The 19,427-nt window shown below is 36.1% G+C and overlaps 4 protein-coding genes and 2 non-coding genes across 8 annotated transcripts; 1 reads left to right on the top strand and 5 right to left on the bottom strand.

The window, feature by feature from the left end:
* LOC103853258 (N-terminal acetyltransferase A complex auxiliary subunit NAA15) lies at nt 1–6,921 on the bottom strand. The gene is made up of 26 exons (XM_009130176.3): nt 6,697–6,921; nt 6,093–6,171; nt 5,622–5,704; nt 5,368–5,517; nt 5,101–5,216; nt 4,705–4,810; nt 4,474–4,545; nt 4,273–4,388; nt 3,993–4,125; nt 3,749–3,826; nt 3,610–3,663; nt 3,437–3,507; nt 3,290–3,344; nt 3,099–3,194; nt 2,755–2,883; nt 2,585–2,667; nt 2,260–2,490; nt 2,037–2,160; nt 1,858–1,965; nt 1,620–1,751; nt 1,458–1,514; nt 1,263–1,360; nt 1,104–1,162; nt 903–1,017; nt 678–778; nt 1–543 (listed from the first exon to the last, which is right to left on the bottom strand). The coding sequence occupies exons 1-26, from the start codon at nt 6,745–6,747 to the stop codon at nt 344–346; spliced, it is 2,697 nt and encodes an 898-aa protein (XP_009128424.1). The 5' UTR covers nt 6,748–6,921; the 3' UTR covers nt 1–343.
* A 125-nt stretch (nt 6,922–7,046) lies between these two features.
* LOC103853256 (DNA-repair protein XRCC1) lies at nt 7,047–10,206 on the bottom strand. Of its 3 annotated transcripts, none has more exons than XM_009130175.3 (8): nt 9,117–10,206; nt 8,599–8,801; nt 8,330–8,518; nt 8,144–8,258; nt 7,968–8,056; nt 7,769–7,882; nt 7,615–7,701; nt 7,047–7,497 (listed from the first exon to the last, which is right to left on the bottom strand). In XM_009130175.3, the coding sequence occupies exons 2-8, from the start codon at nt 8,764–8,766 to the stop codon at nt 7,195–7,197; spliced, it is 1,065 nt and encodes a 354-aa protein (XP_009128423.1). In that variant the 5' UTR covers nt 8,767–8,801; nt 9,117–10,206; the 3' UTR covers nt 7,047–7,194. The 3 variants fall into 3 exon arrangements, with proteins under 3 accessions (XP_009128423.1, XP_033140218.1, XP_033140219.1); XM_033284327.1 differs by having other exon boundaries at nt 9,127–10,206; XM_033284328.1 differs by lacking the exon at nt 9,117–10,206 and adding an exon at nt 8,890–9,054.
* On the top strand, nt 9,253–9,334 carry TRNAS-AGA. The gene has a single exon. It is a non-coding gene; the product is annotated as a tRNA-Ser (tRNA).
* Nucleotides 10,207–10,464: 258 nt separating the features above from the next.
* On the bottom strand, nt 10,465–12,811 carry LOC103853255 (VQ motif-containing protein 11). The gene has a single exon (XM_009130174.3). It carries the CDS (start codon nt 11,175–11,177, stop codon nt 10,683–10,685), a length of 495 nt encoding a protein of 164 aa, XP_009128422.1. The 5' UTR covers nt 11,178–12,811; the 3' UTR covers nt 10,465–10,682.
* TRNAC-GCA lies at nt 12,526–12,597 on the bottom strand. The gene has a single exon. It is a non-coding gene; the product is annotated as a tRNA-Cys (tRNA).
* A 245-nt stretch (nt 12,812–13,056) lies between the features above and the next one.
* On the bottom strand, nt 13,057–15,926 carry LOC103853254 (glycerol kinase). Its single transcript, XM_033284326.1, has 4 exons — nt 15,180–15,926; nt 14,651–14,872; nt 13,570–14,536; nt 13,057–13,492 (listed from the first exon to the last, which is right to left on the bottom strand). The coding sequence occupies exons 1-4, from the start codon at nt 15,311–15,313 to the stop codon at nt 13,247–13,249; spliced, it is 1,569 nt and encodes a 522-aa protein (XP_033140217.1). The 5' UTR covers nt 15,314–15,926; the 3' UTR covers nt 13,057–13,246.
* Between the last annotated feature and the right edge of the window lie 3,501 nt (nt 15,927–19,427).

Genomic DNA, 19,427 nt, shown 5'->3' with positions numbered 1-19,427 from the left:
AATGGTTCAAAATCTTAAAAAGAGAGAATGTAGTGGGTTTGAATAAATAATGTAAAGAAGTCAAAAGGGTACAACAACAAAAAAGCTCCAAACATCCTTGTAAAGTGGCAGAGAAGGAAACAAAACGAAAAAAAGACAAAAGACCCTTTGCTTTCTATGTGCCATTCTTCATCAAACTTGAGATACCCAGCCTCTTATATAGAAAAACAGTATAGACATTTGGTGTTGTTACAACTCCAAACATCTTTTGATCCAAGTATGATCGAAGGTCAACAACGGATCGTCTGTCTTTGTGTATATAATCTCCTGGGTAGACTTGCCTCTTATTCATACAAAAAGAGCTTCAAGTTGAGACCGTAAGGCTCTTGAATGCTTCGAGCTGTCCATCGTTCAATTCAGTCTGACCCATTGGATGGTTTGGTGTGTCGCCATTCTCATTACTCTTGAGAGACGAGTTGTACACTGAATCAGGCATCACAGAGCTACGCTTGCCTTCAAAGTGAGTTGAAAATGGAAAATACTCGGCGCAGCGTGATTTCCATCCTGCAATTGTGTACCCAAAACGCGGCTTAATACTTCTAAAATTCTTAAGGACTTTAAATCTAAACGCAGCCACAGACAGTCATATCGGTACACTATTTTATGGAAACAACACACTGAAGATATCTAATGCTTACTAGAGGCAGCTTCTGAGTCGAGGAAAACTGTCTCTAGGAGCTTATGAACTGCTATACAGTCTTTGAGTTTCCACTCTCTTGCTACTCCGAGAGCTCCATTTCTGCACATGGACAACCGATGTTAAACATACAAACAAAACACAGAACAGAGACACCATATAACTTGCCCAAAAAAAAAAGAGACACCATAGAACCACAAGGTAAATATGTTTGAAGAAACATTACGTTTGTTGAACCACTTTATTGGTTGAGTCTTCAATTAGTTTGATAGCCTCAGTTTTCTTGCTTGGATCTAAAAGGCACATCATTTCTGCGTATGCAGCTCTATGCACCAAAGAATCTGCAATGCAGACGTAAACATTTTTCTATTTATCAGAAACTGTGATATCTTCGTTAGGGGTGCCATGTAATCAGTTTGAAACGCACCTTCGTGTCTACCAAGAAACTCTTTGTTTGCCTCCACTAATGACTTATTCTGCAATTGACTAGAACGCAAACGAATGGACAATTTATTTCACAAGTCACAACTGATATAGAGAATAAACAGTAATAATGGATAATAATAATAATAGTTTGAGTAGTCACCTGATTGATGGGCGCTCAGCCTCTAGGACACTACAACGAAGTTTCTCAGCTTCAGTCGTTGGAGCACTTGTAGATCCTGTCTTGAGAAAGAATTTAACCTGCCATCCAATCCAAGTTCAAAAGCATGACTAACACTTGACGGGAAAACAGTATAATCCCTTTTTTAGAACATCACAAGTAGCACAGATTCCATACCAGTGAACGATGTGAATCAGGGTTCTCCGCGTCCAGTTTAAGCAACTGCTTGACAGCCTGAAGAATGAAAAAGCAGACACCAAAGCCCTTAAATTAACTGAACAAAGGATATTATAGAACCGTGACTTGAGCATAACCACCAGACAAGAGATAGTCAGTTACCTGGAATGCAAGCAGAAACTTTTCTTTTCTCATGTTAACCTCAAAAGAAAGTAGATGAGTCTCCAAAGAGTTAGGTGAATGCTTCTGGAGTAGTCTCAAGTACTTTGAAGCCTCTGCCATTGGATCTTCCACCTGTGCAGATTTAGTTTTCTAGTAAGCTTCTGATAAAGTTAATACTCATAATACAGTATTATGGAGAAGACCACAATACATCTTACAAATGAAGCAAAACATCAACCTGAATTAACTTTTCCCCATGAGGATCTGGGTCTACAGGTTTCACATTCCGTTTGCCAGACTTAGAGACACCAGTGGCAGTTGATTCTTCACTCTTACTCTCAGCTTCCTGAAACGAAGAAGACCAATCTTAAGCCACCTAAGTGTCAATTTACTAGGCAAAACACTGAAAATACGTACTTTCTTTGCTCGGGCTTCTGCCTTTTTCTGCTTCTTCATTTTCTTCTTCTGAGCAGGAGCCAACTTTGACATTTCATCTTCTTCAGCAGTTGATTTGGGAGTATCGTGCAATTTAAGGTAGCACCTGAATATCGAGCCGAGAGGTAATTGTGATTACAGTCTCATGGAAGCTATCATGCTTCCATCTACTAGATACTGTAGTTTTGTGAAACAAAGAGTTTACCTGATAGCTCTGATGGCTGCTTTGTGGAAATATGGGAATGAGTGCAATCGGTCTTCGAACTTAAGCATGCCAACATACGAACGCAAAGTCATTTTTCTTAAGCAGTACGAGTGGAAATCAAATTGATCTTCAGAAATGTCAGAGTAGTGCTTCTCCACAGCCAGAAACCTCTTCAGGGCACGTCCAAGATCACCCTGACGGAAGTAGCTATCGCCAGATGCAAGATCATACCTTTTACGACAAGAGATCAAAAGATAGCCATTAGAAAGACATCTCAAAATGTCAATTTTACATTAGCAAAACTCCTCATTCTAGAGAGCCGTACCACATGCACTGCATGTCATGAAGACTGTTGAGCTGATCCCCCTCTTTTGTAAATAAAACAGCAGTTTTCTCAGCCGAGGCCACCTTCACCAAAAAAATACACAGATTGAGGCCTAACCTCTGAGGACATCGACCAAAACAATATAATATGAACAAAACCGAGATGTAAACCTGATCTGCTTGCAGCAAACGCTTAACGCATTCACTGTTAATATAGCGATCTGCTAAGTCCATGCATCGAGCTTCATCGGCAAGTGCGGCAGCGGCAGTTAAATCTCCTGCATGCTTCATTATTCGGCTCTGTAGAGATAAACCAGTACAATGATTAAGAAAAACAAGAGTACAAATCATACAAATTATGTTAACACAGTCGCTATAACTAGAGAAGTTCAAAACCACCATCCTGTCAATTAAGTTTCTAAAAATGCCTCAAAACAGGTGCAAGCAGTAACCGTGACATACCAAACCTGATCGAGCATAACCTTAAATTTTTTGGCCAAGTTAAACAAACATACCTTAACGGAGTACAGATCAATCACTGTCGGCGTATGAGCAATGGCCTCGTCAATTTTACCAAGGGCAGCATCATACTGACCACGCTTGTCATAATGCTGCAGTATGAAAAATACGATTCATGATAAGATACGCAAAAATTCAAAAAGCTGTTAATTATGGAGAGAAATTAAGACAGATAGCAAAAGTGAACCTGAGCCAAGAAAAATAATGTCCACAATAGAGTTGACGGGGGCTCTTTCACATCACTGCATCAATTTAGAAATAATCACAATAAATGACTGATCTAGTCACCAATCTTGATAACATTTCAGTTTCAGTAATAAATTCAGTCATATACCTTCCTGGGTAACTTCCAGTAGTCCTAACTGAATGTTCCATTTCAACAACTAGTTGCTCCAATATATCAGGCTGGATAACAAAACACGCATAAAACATTATCGCAAAATAAAATGACGCCAGATACAATGAAATTTGCGACAGCATGCAAAAGGAAAAAGCAGGGAAACAAACCTTTCGAGGGTGATCATACAGAGAACATAGATCAGAAAACAAAGAAGGAACACCCTGAGACAAGCATCAAGATATACGAAACATATTCTATTAAAGCATTGTATTGTAAACCCAGAGACATAACGGAAAGAAAAGATACCTTTGTCAACAGAGGTTTAATGTACTTTGCTACAGCCTCCTTAAACCTTTCATCTTGCAGAAAATCCAATGGTATCCTCTGAAAATGGGAAAATATAGAATAACTTAATATCAGTACTCCAATTTTATTTATCAGCACCCCAGAAATTATCAGAGAGATCAAAATGAGTAACCGGTAGTTCCCTATAAAGTGGAAGGGTATAAAAAATGTATTTCACTACAGGCACTGATTCGTCTTTTCTCACCTTAACAGCGGATGACCGAGTGTACTGCTCGCTTAGAGACTGGTACAATGCATTTAACTTCTCAATCCGGTCAGACGAATATTGTCCACTTTCTGAATACAAACCAAGACATTTTTGGAGGCCTTCATAATACCTGAAAAGTACCGGAATGAACTATTTACTTGTTGACATGAATTGACAGTACCCAAATATATATAGAAGCCTTTGAGAATGTCACAGGAAAAGATAGTGCACTTTTAAGGAAACAAAATAATTATTTAGAAGTACAAAGGAAAAAAACCTGTAATTGTCAGGGTTCATGGAAAGTAGAACCCTGTAGAGTTTACTGGCTTCTGCTGGGCGACCAAGCTTCCACAAGAGATATGCCTCTTGTTCTTTGTAGGACAACTTATCAACCTACAAACAACCACACGAGGACTATAAACTATATGCGTGTATCCTATGATCCACATATACAATACAATCAGCTTCCAGAACTTACTATTTTAGGCTCGTTTTTGTGCAACTCCTCGAGAGCTTTTCCAAAAGCACCGGACTCCTCAAGCAAGGAAACCTGGAAGAAAAAAACAGTTGAGATTTACAGATATAAACCTGTGCTAATTCCAAATGAATACCAGCTACATGGACCCTTTAAAGACAAGTATGATTTTCCAGGGGAAAAGGACTAGAGAGATAACAAAGGTATGAAACTTGTACATTTTTTGCTCCATACCTTGTACATAATCATTTCAGTGTGTTCACATAGCTCGTTCTCAGGAGGATAATCATCCTCTAGGGTGCCTTCAAATGCTTCCAGAATTTCAACAGCTTTAGAAGCACTGGTTTAAACAAGAAAACATATTAAGAGATCAAAGTGAGCTTCTGTCAAACCAAAAAAAGCAATTAACTTATTGGAAAGGCATATAATTCTACTGAATACTGTTCATTGGTATATTGTTTCCTAAAATTCTGATTAAGATTATTCATCCGAGCAAAGGTGTACACTATTTACTCCTTAAAATGTCAACAGACTACAATTGCAAATCATATAAATACACAGGAAATAGTCCAAAGAAGAAAAACTAGCATTCCATTCAAATGAGTAAAGGCTTCAAGGACCATAACATACTTTGCGTTTAAATGCTGGGAGACTGCAAAGCCAATCCAGTTCATTCGGTGATTAGGCTTTAAAGTCAAAAGCTGCTGCCTGGTCTCCACAAAGCCAGACAAGTCCCGCATTTGTGCCTAGGAGTAAGAAAGTATACAGTAAGCGATAAATTGTTGAAAGCATCAACAGAGATATTAATACTGAAACGAGCTTACACAAAGGAATATTGATAAAGTACGAATTGACATTTACTAAATTCTCCTCAATCAATTTTCCCCCCATAATTACCTGCAAGAGTGAGAGGTCTCTGAGTATTTCAAGATTATCAGGGTCTATTCGAAGAGCATTTCGGTAGCATTTGATGGCCTCTCTGTACTCTCTGTCTGACCGGTACAGGAGACCATACACATGCCAGCAAACATGGCTTTTGATGTCATTCTGCACGGAATAGTAAAGTATAAATCCTATGTTACCATGAAGAATCATAACATCTCTGGAAACTAACGAATGAATGTTATAATTATCAAAGAGCATAATGGAACCTTGACTCCAAGGCGAACAAGCTCATATGCTTCAGTTTTACGGTCCATGCAGTTTAGAGTCAATCCTTTCATCGATAAAGTCTCTGTAAATTACAAAGAGTAAAAGAAACAAGTCTTAAATAGAAGGAAAAGCACAACTAGAAGACATGACAAATACTGCAGGCAAGAAAGAACCAATCAGTAGAAGCAACAATTGCGTTTAAGGCAAAACAGAAAAGATATCAACTAACAAAAATAAAGAATACAAAATCATCTCCTTCGCTTCCTTATGTGATCATACAAGTATAGCCTTCTATTTATTTGCTTTTTATAACAAAGAAAAGGACATGAAAGCGCCTATTAGAACAGATACAATTCGTTTGATCTCAACTGATGTAAGCTCCCAAATTGATATAGCAATGAGATAATAACATGAAAGCAAAAAAAAAAAACAATAGAAGAGCTTTGGATTTGGGATAAAAGGAAACTGACCTCCATGAGAAGGAAACTTTTTCAATATGGCATCAGCAGCCTTGAGTCCCTTCTTGTACTGCTTCGTCTCATAAGATTTCTGCATTTTAAGATTAATCAGAATAAATTTAAGCGAAATATATATATATATATATATATATATATATTTGGGCAAATGCCAAGTAGCTTGAACAAAAAAGTGAAAATCCAATGCAATAGTAGACATTAGGAAGATGATTATTAGCTAGTTTGTGGAGCAAGTGTGAGGGCATAATCATATAAACACTGAATGATGCATATAACATATGAAAGTAGAAAAATAGCAGAAGTTATATATATTCTTAAAGCTTGGTTTTCGTGTAACTCAAAGGAATATAAGAATCATCGCTAAGCTTAAAAAATCTACCCAACTAAGTATGTGTCAAAGATCCTAGGCGGCGAGCCCAGAAGGCCATTCAAGAGACGATAGTCAACGTAACTGAAACTAGTAACTTAAGAGACATCAAATCTTACGCATTAGGCAACATAAGACAACAACACACTTGACTTGTCATGTCAACGAATTTATTACTGAAGGGTTAACTTAATTTTAGGGTTTAACAAAAAGAAGAGAATCGGAACATACGACGATTAGCTTGAAGAGGTTGGCCTCTTTAGGAGGAAGAGGAGCTCCCATTGTTCGTGGGCAACTGAGAGAGCTCGCGGAGGAAGCAGACGAGAGAGATGGCGTACTATTCGCTTCAACCTTACTGCGGAACAAGGCACGACCAAAAGGGGTATAAATTAGGGTCTGGTCTTTCTTCAATCTTCCTTTTATCCTCCTTACCAAATTGGTACACGCGTTTCCGGTTTAGATTTGTCTTCTCCGGTTAGTATTAATTAAGCTCCCGGTTGATCAGTTTTAGAGAGAGTCGATCAAACCGGTTATCAATACATTCAGCAAATTGGATCCAAACCTAATTGACCGGATCAAAATTGTAGAACCGCAAATCAATTCATAATCAAAAACCGAATTAGTGCAATCGATTCGAGCTGCAAAGATTAAAAACTAAACCGAACAAACCGAAAAGGCAACGTTCTGTGTGCTCTTCATCATATGCAAGCAAAATGAAACAAGTTTGATCTAATGAGACTCTACAGAAACGTTCCTGTAAGCATGCTCGATCTCTTCTTCAGTCATTTCAACGGTTTCATCACTGTCGTATCCAGAAGCAACCCCAGAGGTCCTTCTGCTTTTTGCTTCTTCTTCTTCTTCACCCTTTTGTGCTAGCTCAGCCTCGTAAATCTTTTTCCACGACTTTGCTTGTTTGCAGAGTTGATCCTTTGAAGCTGTGGAGTTTTCTGTTTTTGAAGAAGACTCCATCTTTCCAAGCTCCTTCACTACGCGAGGGACAAAGCTCCACAGCTCCGTCACTGATCCAACGTCCTAAAGTAAAAGACCATTCGAGGATCAATTCAAACGCTTTGATTGATTCAACAAACCATCTTTTCAAAGTTGAGAAAATGCCAAAGATGAAAAACTCTACGAAAGCTTTAGACTAACCTTTTTTTGCTCAAGGGAATCTATGGCGTCTTGTAAACAGGTTAAGACTCCTTCTGCAGCTATTCGCTTGATATCTCCTGGTGCTGGCTGTTGCAATGGTTAGACAGCAGAAACAAGTATTTTTTGGAATAAGAACATAAAGAACGCCCCTTACTTTCTCCTCCTGACTCTCTAGCCATGAGATGGTTTCAGTTAGGTCATCCCTTGCCCACTTCTTCACCTCGGTAACAGAAAAGGGCTCTTCCACTGTATTGCAAGCTGGTCTATTCTGTGAATACGGAAATAAAACCATTGACTGGAGCAACATAAGGTTCCTTTCTGTTTAACCAAACCCATCAGTTATAAAGACAGACCTTGGATGAAGCAGATGACGTTCCCCTTGTTCCTGGTTTTGTCTCTACTTGATTCTCCTCTGATTTTATAGACAACTGTTTCTTCTTTTCTGAAACAACTCAGGAGACAAGAAGGTAGTTTAGACAGTGACAAGCCATCTAAAGCTTCTTGCTATATGTTTTTTTCCTTTTATTACCTCGAATAGTAGTATTTTGGGGAGCACTGGTCTTCCTCCATGGTTTTCCAGCATGCAGAAGGTATTGCTCAATATCCACCAGCTTCTTCTGCGTATAACACTCAGCTATCCAGTCCTGAAGACACTCAGCGCAAAGTAGAAATTCAGTTACACACTGGAGGAGTTAGGAAAGGCAAAAGAGGTAACCTTAGAGACAATGGTTCCAGAGTTAGATTGGACTTGACGGAACTTAGGAGTGTTGGGAAAAGCACAAATCAACAAGGTGGAGTCAGAGTTCCAGTCAGGCTGATAAGTGGCTCCCATTGACAAGGCCTGGGACCTTAGTGTACTCCTCTCAGGGTTAACAAAGCCCGACAACACAAAAACAACTCCTTCCTGTACACACAGATTCTATATCCTTAAAAAAAACTCAAATCACAATGACAGCTAAAAAAATGTAGACAGTTTTCACAGACCAGAAGTTTAGAGAAATCCATGGTAGTTGAACTTGACTGAGGAGCATTTCGAATGTTGTGCTCATCATCAGCATCATCCTTGGGCTTCTTCTTACTCTCAGGCTGAGGATGAGGATGAGGAGGATCCCTTGAACTGATCCAAGAAGGAAGATTTCGCTTCTGGGACATCTTAGTCCTTGGCAGATACTACTTACACACAAAGCCTGCAAAATTGAAAAGCAGCATTCCTTGTCAAAATCAAATCAAATCTCAATACAAACAAACGGTGCAGTTTTCAAGGAAATTCCCAACCCGAAAATCGCCAGGATAATTACAGTGTATCAATCAGATTTCGATTTCAGATTGATTTAACAAGAAGAAGAAGAAGGGATTTCGAAAAAATGAATACAAAGCCATTTTGCATTGTTGAGCAGAGAAACATCAAAGAAAAACGCTAAATCTAAACCTATCCCATCAACACACTGAGGTTACGAAGCAGGAGAAGACTATTTATTGACTTAAACCACAAAGCGACGAACCTTAACGCACCCTGTTTCCTTCTTCCTCCTGATCGAGAGAGAACTGTCAATTTGAGCCCAGAGAGTGTCAACGATATTAAACTCTCGAATCAGGTAAAGTGTTTTGAATCTAACAAATTGAAAGCTCTCAACATAAGTGGACGTGCCGGAGTGGTTATCGGGCATGACTAGAAATCATGTGGGCTCTGCCCGCGCAGGTTCGAATCCTGCCGTTCACGCTCTTTTTTTGTTTTAAAGCTTTTTGTCCTTTTAGTATTCTCTTCTTTGTTTTGCTTTGCATGTTTTTCTTGACGAAATAACATAACGGATCCTTAAGTTAAGTCTTGTGCAGACTAATAAAGCCCATTTTTTATTTTAGTATTTGGAGTGAGGTCCAGTAGACCAAATAATAATGTTGATGCCCTCTAATAACTTAATTGGGCTTACAGGGAGGTCAAATGGAGGGCTAGGATTTGAGAAAGAGGTTTTTTTTTTTGAAATATGGATTTGATTATACACCTGAGGCAGAGTTCGAAGATAGACTGGACTTTAAAGATAGCTGCAGAGACACACTCTGTTACAAGTTACATCTACTAGTATTTAATGTTTTGGTTCCTTCTCTGTAAATTAAAGGAGATGATGCATCATCCTCTTTTTACTATTATCTACCAGGAGAACTTTTTTAGCTAATTAAGCCGTTGGATCTGCAGAGGAAATAGAAGCCGGCCGCTTCATTCTGCGTCACACCTTTGTCATTAAATCCAACGGCTTGCAGCTTTATGACTCTCACTCACTTCCACCAAATCTAAAAATAAATAGAGCAGTGTACCCTTATCACCAAAACGAGAAACTGATATTTTCTTTAAGTTTTTTTTTGACTGATATTTTCTTTAAGTTCTTCCTTTACCAAAAAGTCAACACATCTTTGTATCTATTACATATTGTCATTGACATGCTATTATTTTGTTCCCGCGACATGTAGTAGGCTATCTATTCATTCACCTCATCATCATGCATCAACTTGTTCCTTTGAAGGAAAGAAAAATATAATTTTGATAGTACATTCCATTAAATAAAAATGGAGATGTAATTAATAAATTTTTATTGTCGTTAACTTTCAAAACTACGTAGCAAGTTTTTTTTTGGGTCCTACATATTAAGCGTAGTGGCTTACAAGAAAATAAAACAAATTTACACCAGAAAAGAAATCAGAAATTAGATCAAACAATCTGCTTGTGGAATTAAATCAAACCATCTACTTGTGAAATGATGTTTTCCTCGATTTTTTTCAACTCGCTTTTGTTGTTCAACTTGTCTAAGTTGTCTTCCTTGACTAATGAAGTAATTGACGCGTAAGAAAAACTACAAATACTTTAAATATTTTATATTCTAAAGGAAGTGGACTACACACGCCGGAATAGTTGACCCTTCAAGAAGGTTAATGAAGGGATGATAGAATTAATAAGGTCCAAAAGGTTAATTAAGAAACAAAAAACGGATACTAGCTACCCCTAACAAAAACAGTAATAAAAAAAAGCAACAGCGATATCAAGTGCCACTAACTTACGATCAATCAGAACTCTTTAGTTAATAAGATGAGTGGCAATGATCGTTTTCATTCCGTTGAGGAAACAAAGGCAAAAGCTCCGGCGCTGGCTCGTCCCCGCTTCTCGGACTCGGAAGGAAGTAAAACCCTTTCTCAGCTATGACTTTTTGCTCTTCCTTTTCCGGCATGGCGTGGTGATTCTCACGTGCTGACTGTGGGCTCACGCGCGTCCAGAATGGATCGAGGTGAGAGACCGGTGAGACGAGGAACCCGCGGTTGAACTGGCCCAAAGAATCATTGTTGATCTTCAGCTCCATCCTCTTGGATGACTGACGGCGTTCGTGGAGCTTGAATGCTTGTTTCTTTGGAGTTAAAGGAAGCTTATGTTGTGCGGTGGAGACGGGGGAGAGTTCCGGTGGTGCTCCCGTGAGTTCTTGGACGATGTTTCGAAAATTGGAGGGGTCTGCTTGAACAAACATGGTGTTTGGGTCGGTAGCATAGCTTGGCCGCTGGGAGTGGTGATTCTTGTGGCTCATGGCGGTGGTGGATAAGATGAATTAAGTTGAAACCTTTGGAAGAAGAGAAGAGAAGTATGTCTTGTTCTTTGTCCGAAAGACATTCGTCTGCCTACTAGTACCCAATTATTTAAAGAAGCCCGTCTTCTTGTGTGCGTGTGTTTTCTTGACATTTTTGCCAACATATTTATTAATTTAGTAATTATAAAAGTTTCCAATATGATTGACTTTGCACGTCTAGAATTCGTAGTTGATAAAGTTGATTGTAAATAAATACATATTGTATTTGCTAATATTCTCTAGTCATATTTATGATTTGAACACTGGATTTTAAAACGTTTTCTAGATGAGTAGATGGTTATAATATGTTAAAGTCAATACATTATTAGAATTGTTGCCGATTGAGTACATTAGAAGTGAGAACATACATATGATGATGAAAATAACGGGTCCATTGTTGACTTGGTAAGCAAATTAATTAATTATTTCCACAAGCATCTCACTTGTCTAATATCTCACACAATGTTCTCTTATACACAAACTGCAAAATTATAACGTTGATGAATTCATATGTGATTTAAAAACCATACATTGAATGTCAATGTTATGATTTTTGTACGAGTTTCGTAATAAAGAAACCAACGAGATTCTTGAGACCGTGATATAATAATGATCACATCCATAATTTCTAATTTTCGAATTTTGAATTTCTCAAAGAAATAAATGCAACGACGAATGCATCATAACTTCTCCTACAAAACTCATAAGAAATTCAAAATTTTGAAGAATAACAGATTAAATGAATATAGACCAGTACATTTTACATAGTTAATTGAGTAGTTGCAATTTTGTTTTGTCGAAAGCTTGTGATTAAGTTGGCTTCTTCTTACCTGACATTTTAAATTGATATTAAAACGTGGGATATATATATAATTAAGATGCATCCTATTAAGGACAAATAAATATGAAAATTCAATTTTTAAAATGATTTGAATAATCAAAGAAAAAGAAAGGCCCTTTAGGTTGCGTGAAGGAATAAGTAGGCAAAAAGAAAAGATTTTTCTTCATGCTTCACTTCACGTTTTTTCTTTGTTCCTTCCCTTTGCTTTCATTTGACTCTTTGTCATTATTTGTTGTGTTTCCACTGTTTTTCCCTTGAATTCTTGAGGTAATAATAGCCATTAATATAATGCTCTTTGGACTGCACATTTTTTCGCATATTCAACATCTTATCTTCACGTGTAGATTGGATCTGTTAATTAACAGTATGTTGCACAAAATGTTATGCCTTGAATCTTGATGCAGGTTGTTTGTTTCTAATAGGCAATTCCTTTCTAACTTAGAGAACAAAAAAGAGAAAAGAAAAATAAGGGCCCAACCGGGTTCGAACCGGTGACCTATTGATCTGCAGTCAATTGCTCTACCACTGAGCTATGGACCCAACTTGTCTTATTAGTTACCGCTATTTATTTAACTATACTGATTTCACATAGAAATACAAAGTTTCTGGTTTCTAAGTCTTTCTATTGATCTGCAGTCAATTGCTCTACCACTGAGCTATGGACCCAACTTGTCTTGTTAGTTACCGCTATTTATTTAACTATAACTGATTTCACATAGAAATACAAAGTTTCTGGTTTCTAAGTCTTTCCAATGTTCCTTACATACGTAAGAAGAGATTAAATTATTGTCTGCTAGTGAATCTGAAATTTACATATGCCTATAGTCCAGTTTTGTCACTGTCTCTCAGTTAATCAACTATACATTTTGCTTTACCAAGGCAGATGCTAAACTGTGATTTGTGTGACCACTGATCACCAGTTTCACAAGAATGTTGTCAGGGTAGAGAACTGAAATTAAAGATAACGTGACTTGCAAGAAAGAGACCTAATGTGGTAAATAACAAGTAATCTATGAGATAAGCAATGCGGTTTTAAAAAGAGAATAGTTCCAAGTTCAAATAGGCAAACACAAAAGACTTTTGATTAACGAACATATTATACTAGAGATGCTTACATGATGTGTAGACCCTAACGACAGAGCTATAAGAAAAGGACAACGTGGGTTTTAAGGAAATATAAACTCAAGTTTTAAAGAGAGAGATCAGCAAGATCGAATGTTCTCTCCACCGCTTTGCACCATGACTCCACTTTCTTCTTCCTGGTCGCTTCTTCCATAACTGGTCTGAATACTTTTGAGTTCTTAGACTTGTCTCCTGACTCGAATATGTCTTCTTCCTTCCAGAATCCAACTGCCAGTCCAGCTGCATAGGCTGCTCCAAGTGCTGTTGTCTCTATGTCCACTGGCCTCACCACCGGAGTTCCCATCAAATCAGCCTGTCCACATTTCAAAAGGACAATGAGAATATTAACATTGAAACTAAACTACATTCATAATCATCACAATGCATTACCTGAATCTGCATGAGAAGGTTGTTGGCAGTGGCACCACCATCAACTCTAAGCAAGAACTCTCCTTTCTCGTTGTCTAGTGAGCCCTTTTCACCAGCATCTTTATTCATAGAGTCCAACACATCTTTCACTTGGAAACACATGCTCTCCAACACAGCCCTTGCTATGTGAGACTTGTTTGTGAACCTTGTGATCCCTATGCAGACACCACGAGCGTCTTCTCTCCACCAAGGAGCAAACAAACCGTTAAATGCTGGCACAAAGTAAACTCCTCCTGTTGATTCTACCATAGCCGCCAAGTCTTCAATTTCACTAGCACTTTTGATTATGCCAAGGCTGTCTCTTAGCCACTGAACAGCAGCTCCAGCTATAGCTATCGATCCCTCCAGAGCATAGTTTGTCTTTGCTTGAGGCCCAAGTTTGTAAGATAGCGTGGTTAGAAGTCCATGACCTGACTTGATGGGCACGTCTCCTGTGTTGAGAAGAATGAAAGCGCCTGTTCCGTAAGTACTCTTAGCCTCGCCTTTCTTACAAGCTTGTCCCAGCATTGCAGCGTGTTGGTCGCCAAGACATCCAGCGATCTTGATGCCAGGAATGGGCCAGCCTTTGCAGATTTCTCCAATGACCTCTGAGTTGCTTACTATTTTTGGCAAGATTTCAGCAGGAATGCCAAGAGTCTTAATAGTGTCCTCGTCCCAGCTCAGGGTCTTGAGGTTCATGAGCATGGTGCGAGAAGCATTGGTGACATCAGTGACATGTAGCCCGCCATTGGAACCGCCAGTCATGTTCCATATCAACCAAGTGTCGATGGTGCCAAAGATGGCATCTCCTTTCTTGATACCGTCTTTGACAGCATCTACATTCTCCATCAGCCAAAGCAGCTTCATGGCGGAGAAGTATGTGCTTATAGGCAAGCCACAAGACTCCACAAAATGGGATCTTCCTCCTGATAGTTCCTTCTCTAGTCTCCTATGAAGATCATCAGACACCAAATATTATCAACCAAGAATATGATTTTAGGAAGAACCATATAAACAAAGACAGAGCAGAGAAACAAGAAAGAGTGATTATTATGTAATGTACCTGCAGATGGAACTGGTGCGAGCATCCATCCAGACAATAGCCTTGTGGAGAGGAAGTCCAGTGGATTTGCTCCAGACGACGGTGGTCTCTCTCTGATCCGTAAGCCCAATGGCCTTCAAGCCACCGTCGACGTTGTGTCCATCGGCTGTGGCTTTGTCAATAGCCTTGGCAATACACACTTTCACACTTTCTAGTATCTCCATTGGATCGTGTTCCACCCATCTTAATTCACAAAAATAATATTCAGTGTCAAAATTCACAGAATATTAAAGAGACGTGATTATGTATGCATCAAATCCACTAAACAAAGAGCACATAATTGAAACAAGTTTTCCATGAATTATGGAAATGATGAAAAAAAGAACAAACAACTACTATTAATTACAGATCGTTCAGAAAAATGTTATAATGAAATACAGGATCATCGACCATAACACTGTCACCTACTTCTCAGACTAATCACATAACAAATGAGGAAAAATACATATTTAGAAAAAGTCAACAAGAAGGTGAGAGAGGGAGAGAGTACCCAGCTTCGGGATAGAACTGAGTGAACTCGACTTGATGAGATGCAACAGCACGAGCATCGTGATCGTATATGATGAATCTGGTGCTGGTTGTTCCTTGATCTATTGATCCAATAAAACCATTTTCTCCTGCCATTTTTCTTTTTCTTTTTGGTGAATGAATGAATGCTCCTTTTCTTTCTTCCCTATCTATAGGAAAGTGGAGTCAGAGATATTGTTGGGAGAGTTCACCGTTCACATTTACTCTAGAGGATGATGATGATGATGTATTCATTATGGTTTTTATTGGTGGAAGGTCAATATTATGAGATCATCTTACTTAAATTCAGCTCCATCTACCATGTGTTCTTCTAACGTTGGAAAATTTTAACCGTTTCTATCCTTGACTTTTTTTTTTATAAACTCTTATGTCTGTTCACAAATCTTGTTAGTCTTGATACATATGAAAAAGTCGTATTCCAACTAAATAACAAAATACAATAATCTTATCCAACATTATGAATTGATGTTCTTTATGAATATATATGCTTGACAAAAAAAAGCGGATTTTGATAAATGAGGTTTATCTACTTCTATTGATTACTGCTGATAAAGGTAACAAACCAATTTTGGTGAGCTGGTTTACCAATAATATTATAAAAAATACATGCTTTAGAAAAAAAAAAATTCAAAAAGATACATTTTTTTATATATTTTCAATGCAATTTTGTCAACTAATAATAGGTAACTGTAAACTTTAAGAAAATAATTGTATTTTCTAGATTTTTATTGTTTTAAAACTATGGAAAATAGATAATCACAAAAAATTATGCATTTAATACTGTAATTTAATATTCTCTTACTATTATTTGAGGAGCATTCTAATTAATAAACACTAGGTGACCGGCCTCCACCCTGTGCGGACATAAGAACATGACCGACCCGCACCCTGTGTTCTCTCTCGGCATGTATCTCACGAGAAAGAACACAATAACGTCAGTATAAAGAGGCAGATATTGTGTGTATGTATAATTGCAACGTCACAAAATATTTTGTGTGTTTACGAAGATAGTTTCATTCAAAAAATGGAATAAATAGTGTATAGTTTTAGAAGTAACAGATTTTATATTATCATTAATTAGAATTGTATTGTATATGTTTCGTAATTCTTTATTTTAGGTGAATAATATTATTTTTCCATAAATAATAAGCAAACATTTATGTAGACATATTAAAAGAAAATATAATAAAAATCAAAATACTATCCATAAATAATATAAATTATGAAGTACATTTCTCGATAAAGAAAGCAAATTCAATTAGAAACTTGCAAAAAATTAAATAAATTTTGTAAGCAATTTGACGGGTTAACATTATTTGATAGATTTATAAATTTTTAAATTTTATTGAACATGAAATAATATTAAATTGACATATCGTCATCGGTCTCCTAACTCATCACAATCCATCTAGCAAATACAAAAAATAAATAATTACAACAGTTTATTTATTCTAAAATTTGTATTTGAAAAAAAAAGTAGATTAAAATTACGTACCGTGACTACGAAATATTCTGAAAAACTTGTTTGTAGACAACATTCAATATTTTTGTCTGCGGCTTCCCTTCTTTACCAGTTATTAGGATTTTTAATCCAGATCTCGACTTAACTCTTAAAAGTGCAACTTTGCCTGGCATTTTGTAAGCATTTTATAAATTATTTTAAAATTATGATAAATTTATTCTTTAAACAACGATAAATAATTTAAAAATAATATTAATAAGCATTTTTGGATTTTGTAATATTTAAAATAGTTATTATACAATTATATTCGAACACAATTCATCAAGTAGAGTATAATACTATTATAATTATGTTATATAAAATTTCGTTCATTGTATTTTATACTTTATAAATATTAAAAGTAATAAATAAAACATTATTAATCTTTCTATAATTTCGAAAATTAGTTTTCATAAATTGTTATTTGTGCAGAAAAGATGGATGATACTTTATAATTAAATAATTATAAATATTAAAAGTAATAAATAAAACATTTAATCAATGTCTAATAAATTTAAAAGGTAATCTCAAAGCTTTTTAAAAAAAATATATAAAATGAATCAAGGCTCTGATAAAAGATGGATGATAGAAAAGCCGGAGCCTCTCGCACCTCAGCTCTTGCCTTTCCACCATTGTACTTCAGCATCAGGTTTAACAGTTTTTCCTCTGTAACATTTAGTTTCACCTTCTGTTTTGGAGTTTGATCGCCACTGTCATGTAATAACAAAATTTTAACAGATAGAAGTATAGAGGAGATAAAGGTGATTTATATGCTAAGAAAACATACTATCGAATAACAGCAATGACACAACATAGCTCTTCTGAGTTCTCATTGCCTTGGCGGGTTAGTCCTTTATTAGGCTGTACATGTTTATTGAACTTCCAAGGCAAAGTGGCTGGCAGAGTCGATGAAAGATGAGGAGCCTTTGCGTCTAAACACATTTTTCTTAGCACACAAGCATCATCGTCGTAATACCTTAATAGTATGAGAGGAGAGATTTGTGAATAATACTTTAAAGAATAAAAAGAGAATGTTTGTATTTTAAGACCTTGGGTGTCTCCTATATATATACAGTCTATTTATTTCTCATATTAATGACGCACAATATTTTGCACAATAAATAATGAAATCGTTTAAAGAAAGATATTAAATGTGTATTGTCAAAAAATGATTTGCATATGATATGATTTTAACTTGCGCAAGTAATCCATATTAGAATGGTAAGTTATTAAAAACAAACAACCTAATTAGAAACATTAAAATATTTTGTAAGCAATGTAATAAATATGATATCAACATGCGCAAGTTTACCGTTTGAATAATAAGGAAAGTTTTTAATATTTGTTTTAATTCTAAATCTTGCCCAAGGGTAAACTAAATCGATAATATTTAATGATTTTAACTTGCGCAAGTAATCCATATTGTGAATAAGTGATTTGCATATTTAATGATTTCAACTTGCGCAAGTAATCCATATTAGAAAGGTAAGTTATTAAAAACAAATTTTGTCAATAAGTTATTTGCATATTTAATGATTTCAACTTGCGTAAGTAATCCATATTAGAAAGGTAAGTTATTAAAAACAAACAACCTAATTAGTAGGGATGGGCACTTTACCCGATATCCGAAGTGGCATCCGAACCCGATCCAAAAATGCATGTTAAGTTTTTTATTTAAAAAATTAACAAAAAGTTACATCCAATTTTTTTTTAAAAAATAACTAAATTAATGCCTTTTTAGTTTTAAATTTTTATGTCCAAATCTATTAACCATTCAATCTATTAAAAATAAAAAATTAGTTAACTGAAAGTTGTATTTTTAAATATAAGAAACTTGAGAAATGAAAATTTTAATTTTTTTTTTAAATATCCGAACCCGATCTGAAATAACTGAATCCGAACTAAAAATACCCGAATCCGACCAGAAGTACAGAAATACCCGAACGGGTTCTACACCTCTATACGGAAATACTCGAAAATCCAAAATACCCGATCCGAACCCGAACGGGTACCCGAACGCCCACCCCTACTAATTATAAACATTAAAATATTTTCTAAGCAAATGTAATTAATATGATATCAACATGCGCAAGTTTACTGTTTGAATAATAAGGAAAGTTTTTAATATTTGTCTTAGTTCTAAATCTTACCCAAGGCTAAACTAAATCGATAATTATTATCCCCTAGCTATATATGGGCTTAACGAAATCGATAATAGTTTTGGGCTTGTCTACATAAGCGATTGATTAAAATAAATGAAAAATAAAATTCAAAAAAATCGACCAATAGTATTATATCTCTTTATAGAATCAAGTAGAGTATAATACTATTATAATTATCTTATATAAAATTTCGTTCATTGTATTTTATAGTTTATAAATATTAAAAGTAATAAATAAAACATTATTAATCTTTTTATAATTTCGAGAATTAGTTTCTATAAATTGTTATTTGTGCAGAAAAGATGGATGATACTTTATAATTAAATAATTATAAATATTAAAAGTAACAAATAAAACATTATTAATCAGTGTCTAATAAATTTAAAAGGTAATCTCAAAGCTTTTTAAAAAATATATATAAAATGAATCAAAGCTCTGATAAAAGATTGATGACAGAAAATCTGGAGCCTCTCACACCTCAGCTCTTGGCTTTCCACCATTGTACTTCAGCATCAGGTTTAACAGTTTGTCCTCTGTAAAATTTAGT

This window comes from Brassica rapa, chromosome A02 (assembly GCF_000309985.2).
Source record: "Brassica rapa cultivar Chiifu-401-42 chromosome A02, CAAS_Brap_v3.01, whole genome shotgun sequence".
Lineage (NCBI taxonomy): Eukaryota > Viridiplantae > Streptophyta > Magnoliopsida > Brassicales > Brassicaceae > Brassica > Brassica rapa.
Note: the sequence above shows the minus strand (reverse complement) of the source record. Positions and strands in the feature narration are given on the sequence as shown.

Coding starts and splice junctions, on each gene's coding strand:
- LOC103853258 (XM_009130176.3), bottom strand. CDS start 6,747: ATGGGAGCTCCTCTTCCTCCTAAAGAGGCCAACCTCTTCAAGCTAATC. Junction 3,345..3,436: donor ACTGGAAGTTACCCAGGAAG/GTATATGACTGA, acceptor AAATTGATGCAG/TGATGTGAAAGAGCCCCCGT. Junction 2,161..2,259: donor GCAGCCATCAGAGCTATCAG/GTAAACTCTTTG, acceptor CTCGATATTCAG/GTGCTACCTTAAATTGCACG.
- LOC103853256 (XM_009130175.3), bottom strand. CDS start 8,766: ATGTCCCAGAAGCGAAATCTTCCTTCTTGGATCAGTTCAAGGGATCCT. Junction 7,702..7,768: donor TAGAGAGTCAGGAGGAGAAA/GTAAGGGGCGTT, acceptor CCATTGCAACAG/CCAGCACCAGGAGATATCAA. Junction 7,498..7,614: donor ATTCCCTTGAGCAAAAAAAG/GTTAGTCTAAAG, acceptor CTTTTACTTTAG/GACGTTGGATCAGTGACGGA.
- LOC103853255 (XM_009130174.3), bottom strand. CDS start 11,177: ATGAGCCACAAGAATCACCACTCCCAGCGGCCAAGCTATGCTACCGAC.
- LOC103853254 (XM_033284326.1), bottom strand. CDS start 15,313: ATGGCAGGAGAAAATGGTTTTATTGGATCAATAGATCAAGGAACAACC. Junction 14,873..15,179: donor CAGTTCTATCCCGAAGCTGG/GTACTCTCTCCC, acceptor TTGTGAATTAAG/ATGGGTGGAACACGATCCAA. Junction 13,493..13,569: donor ACCTTCTCATGCAGATTCAG/GTAATGCATTGT, acceptor AAATGTGGACAG/GCTGATTTGATGGGAACTCC.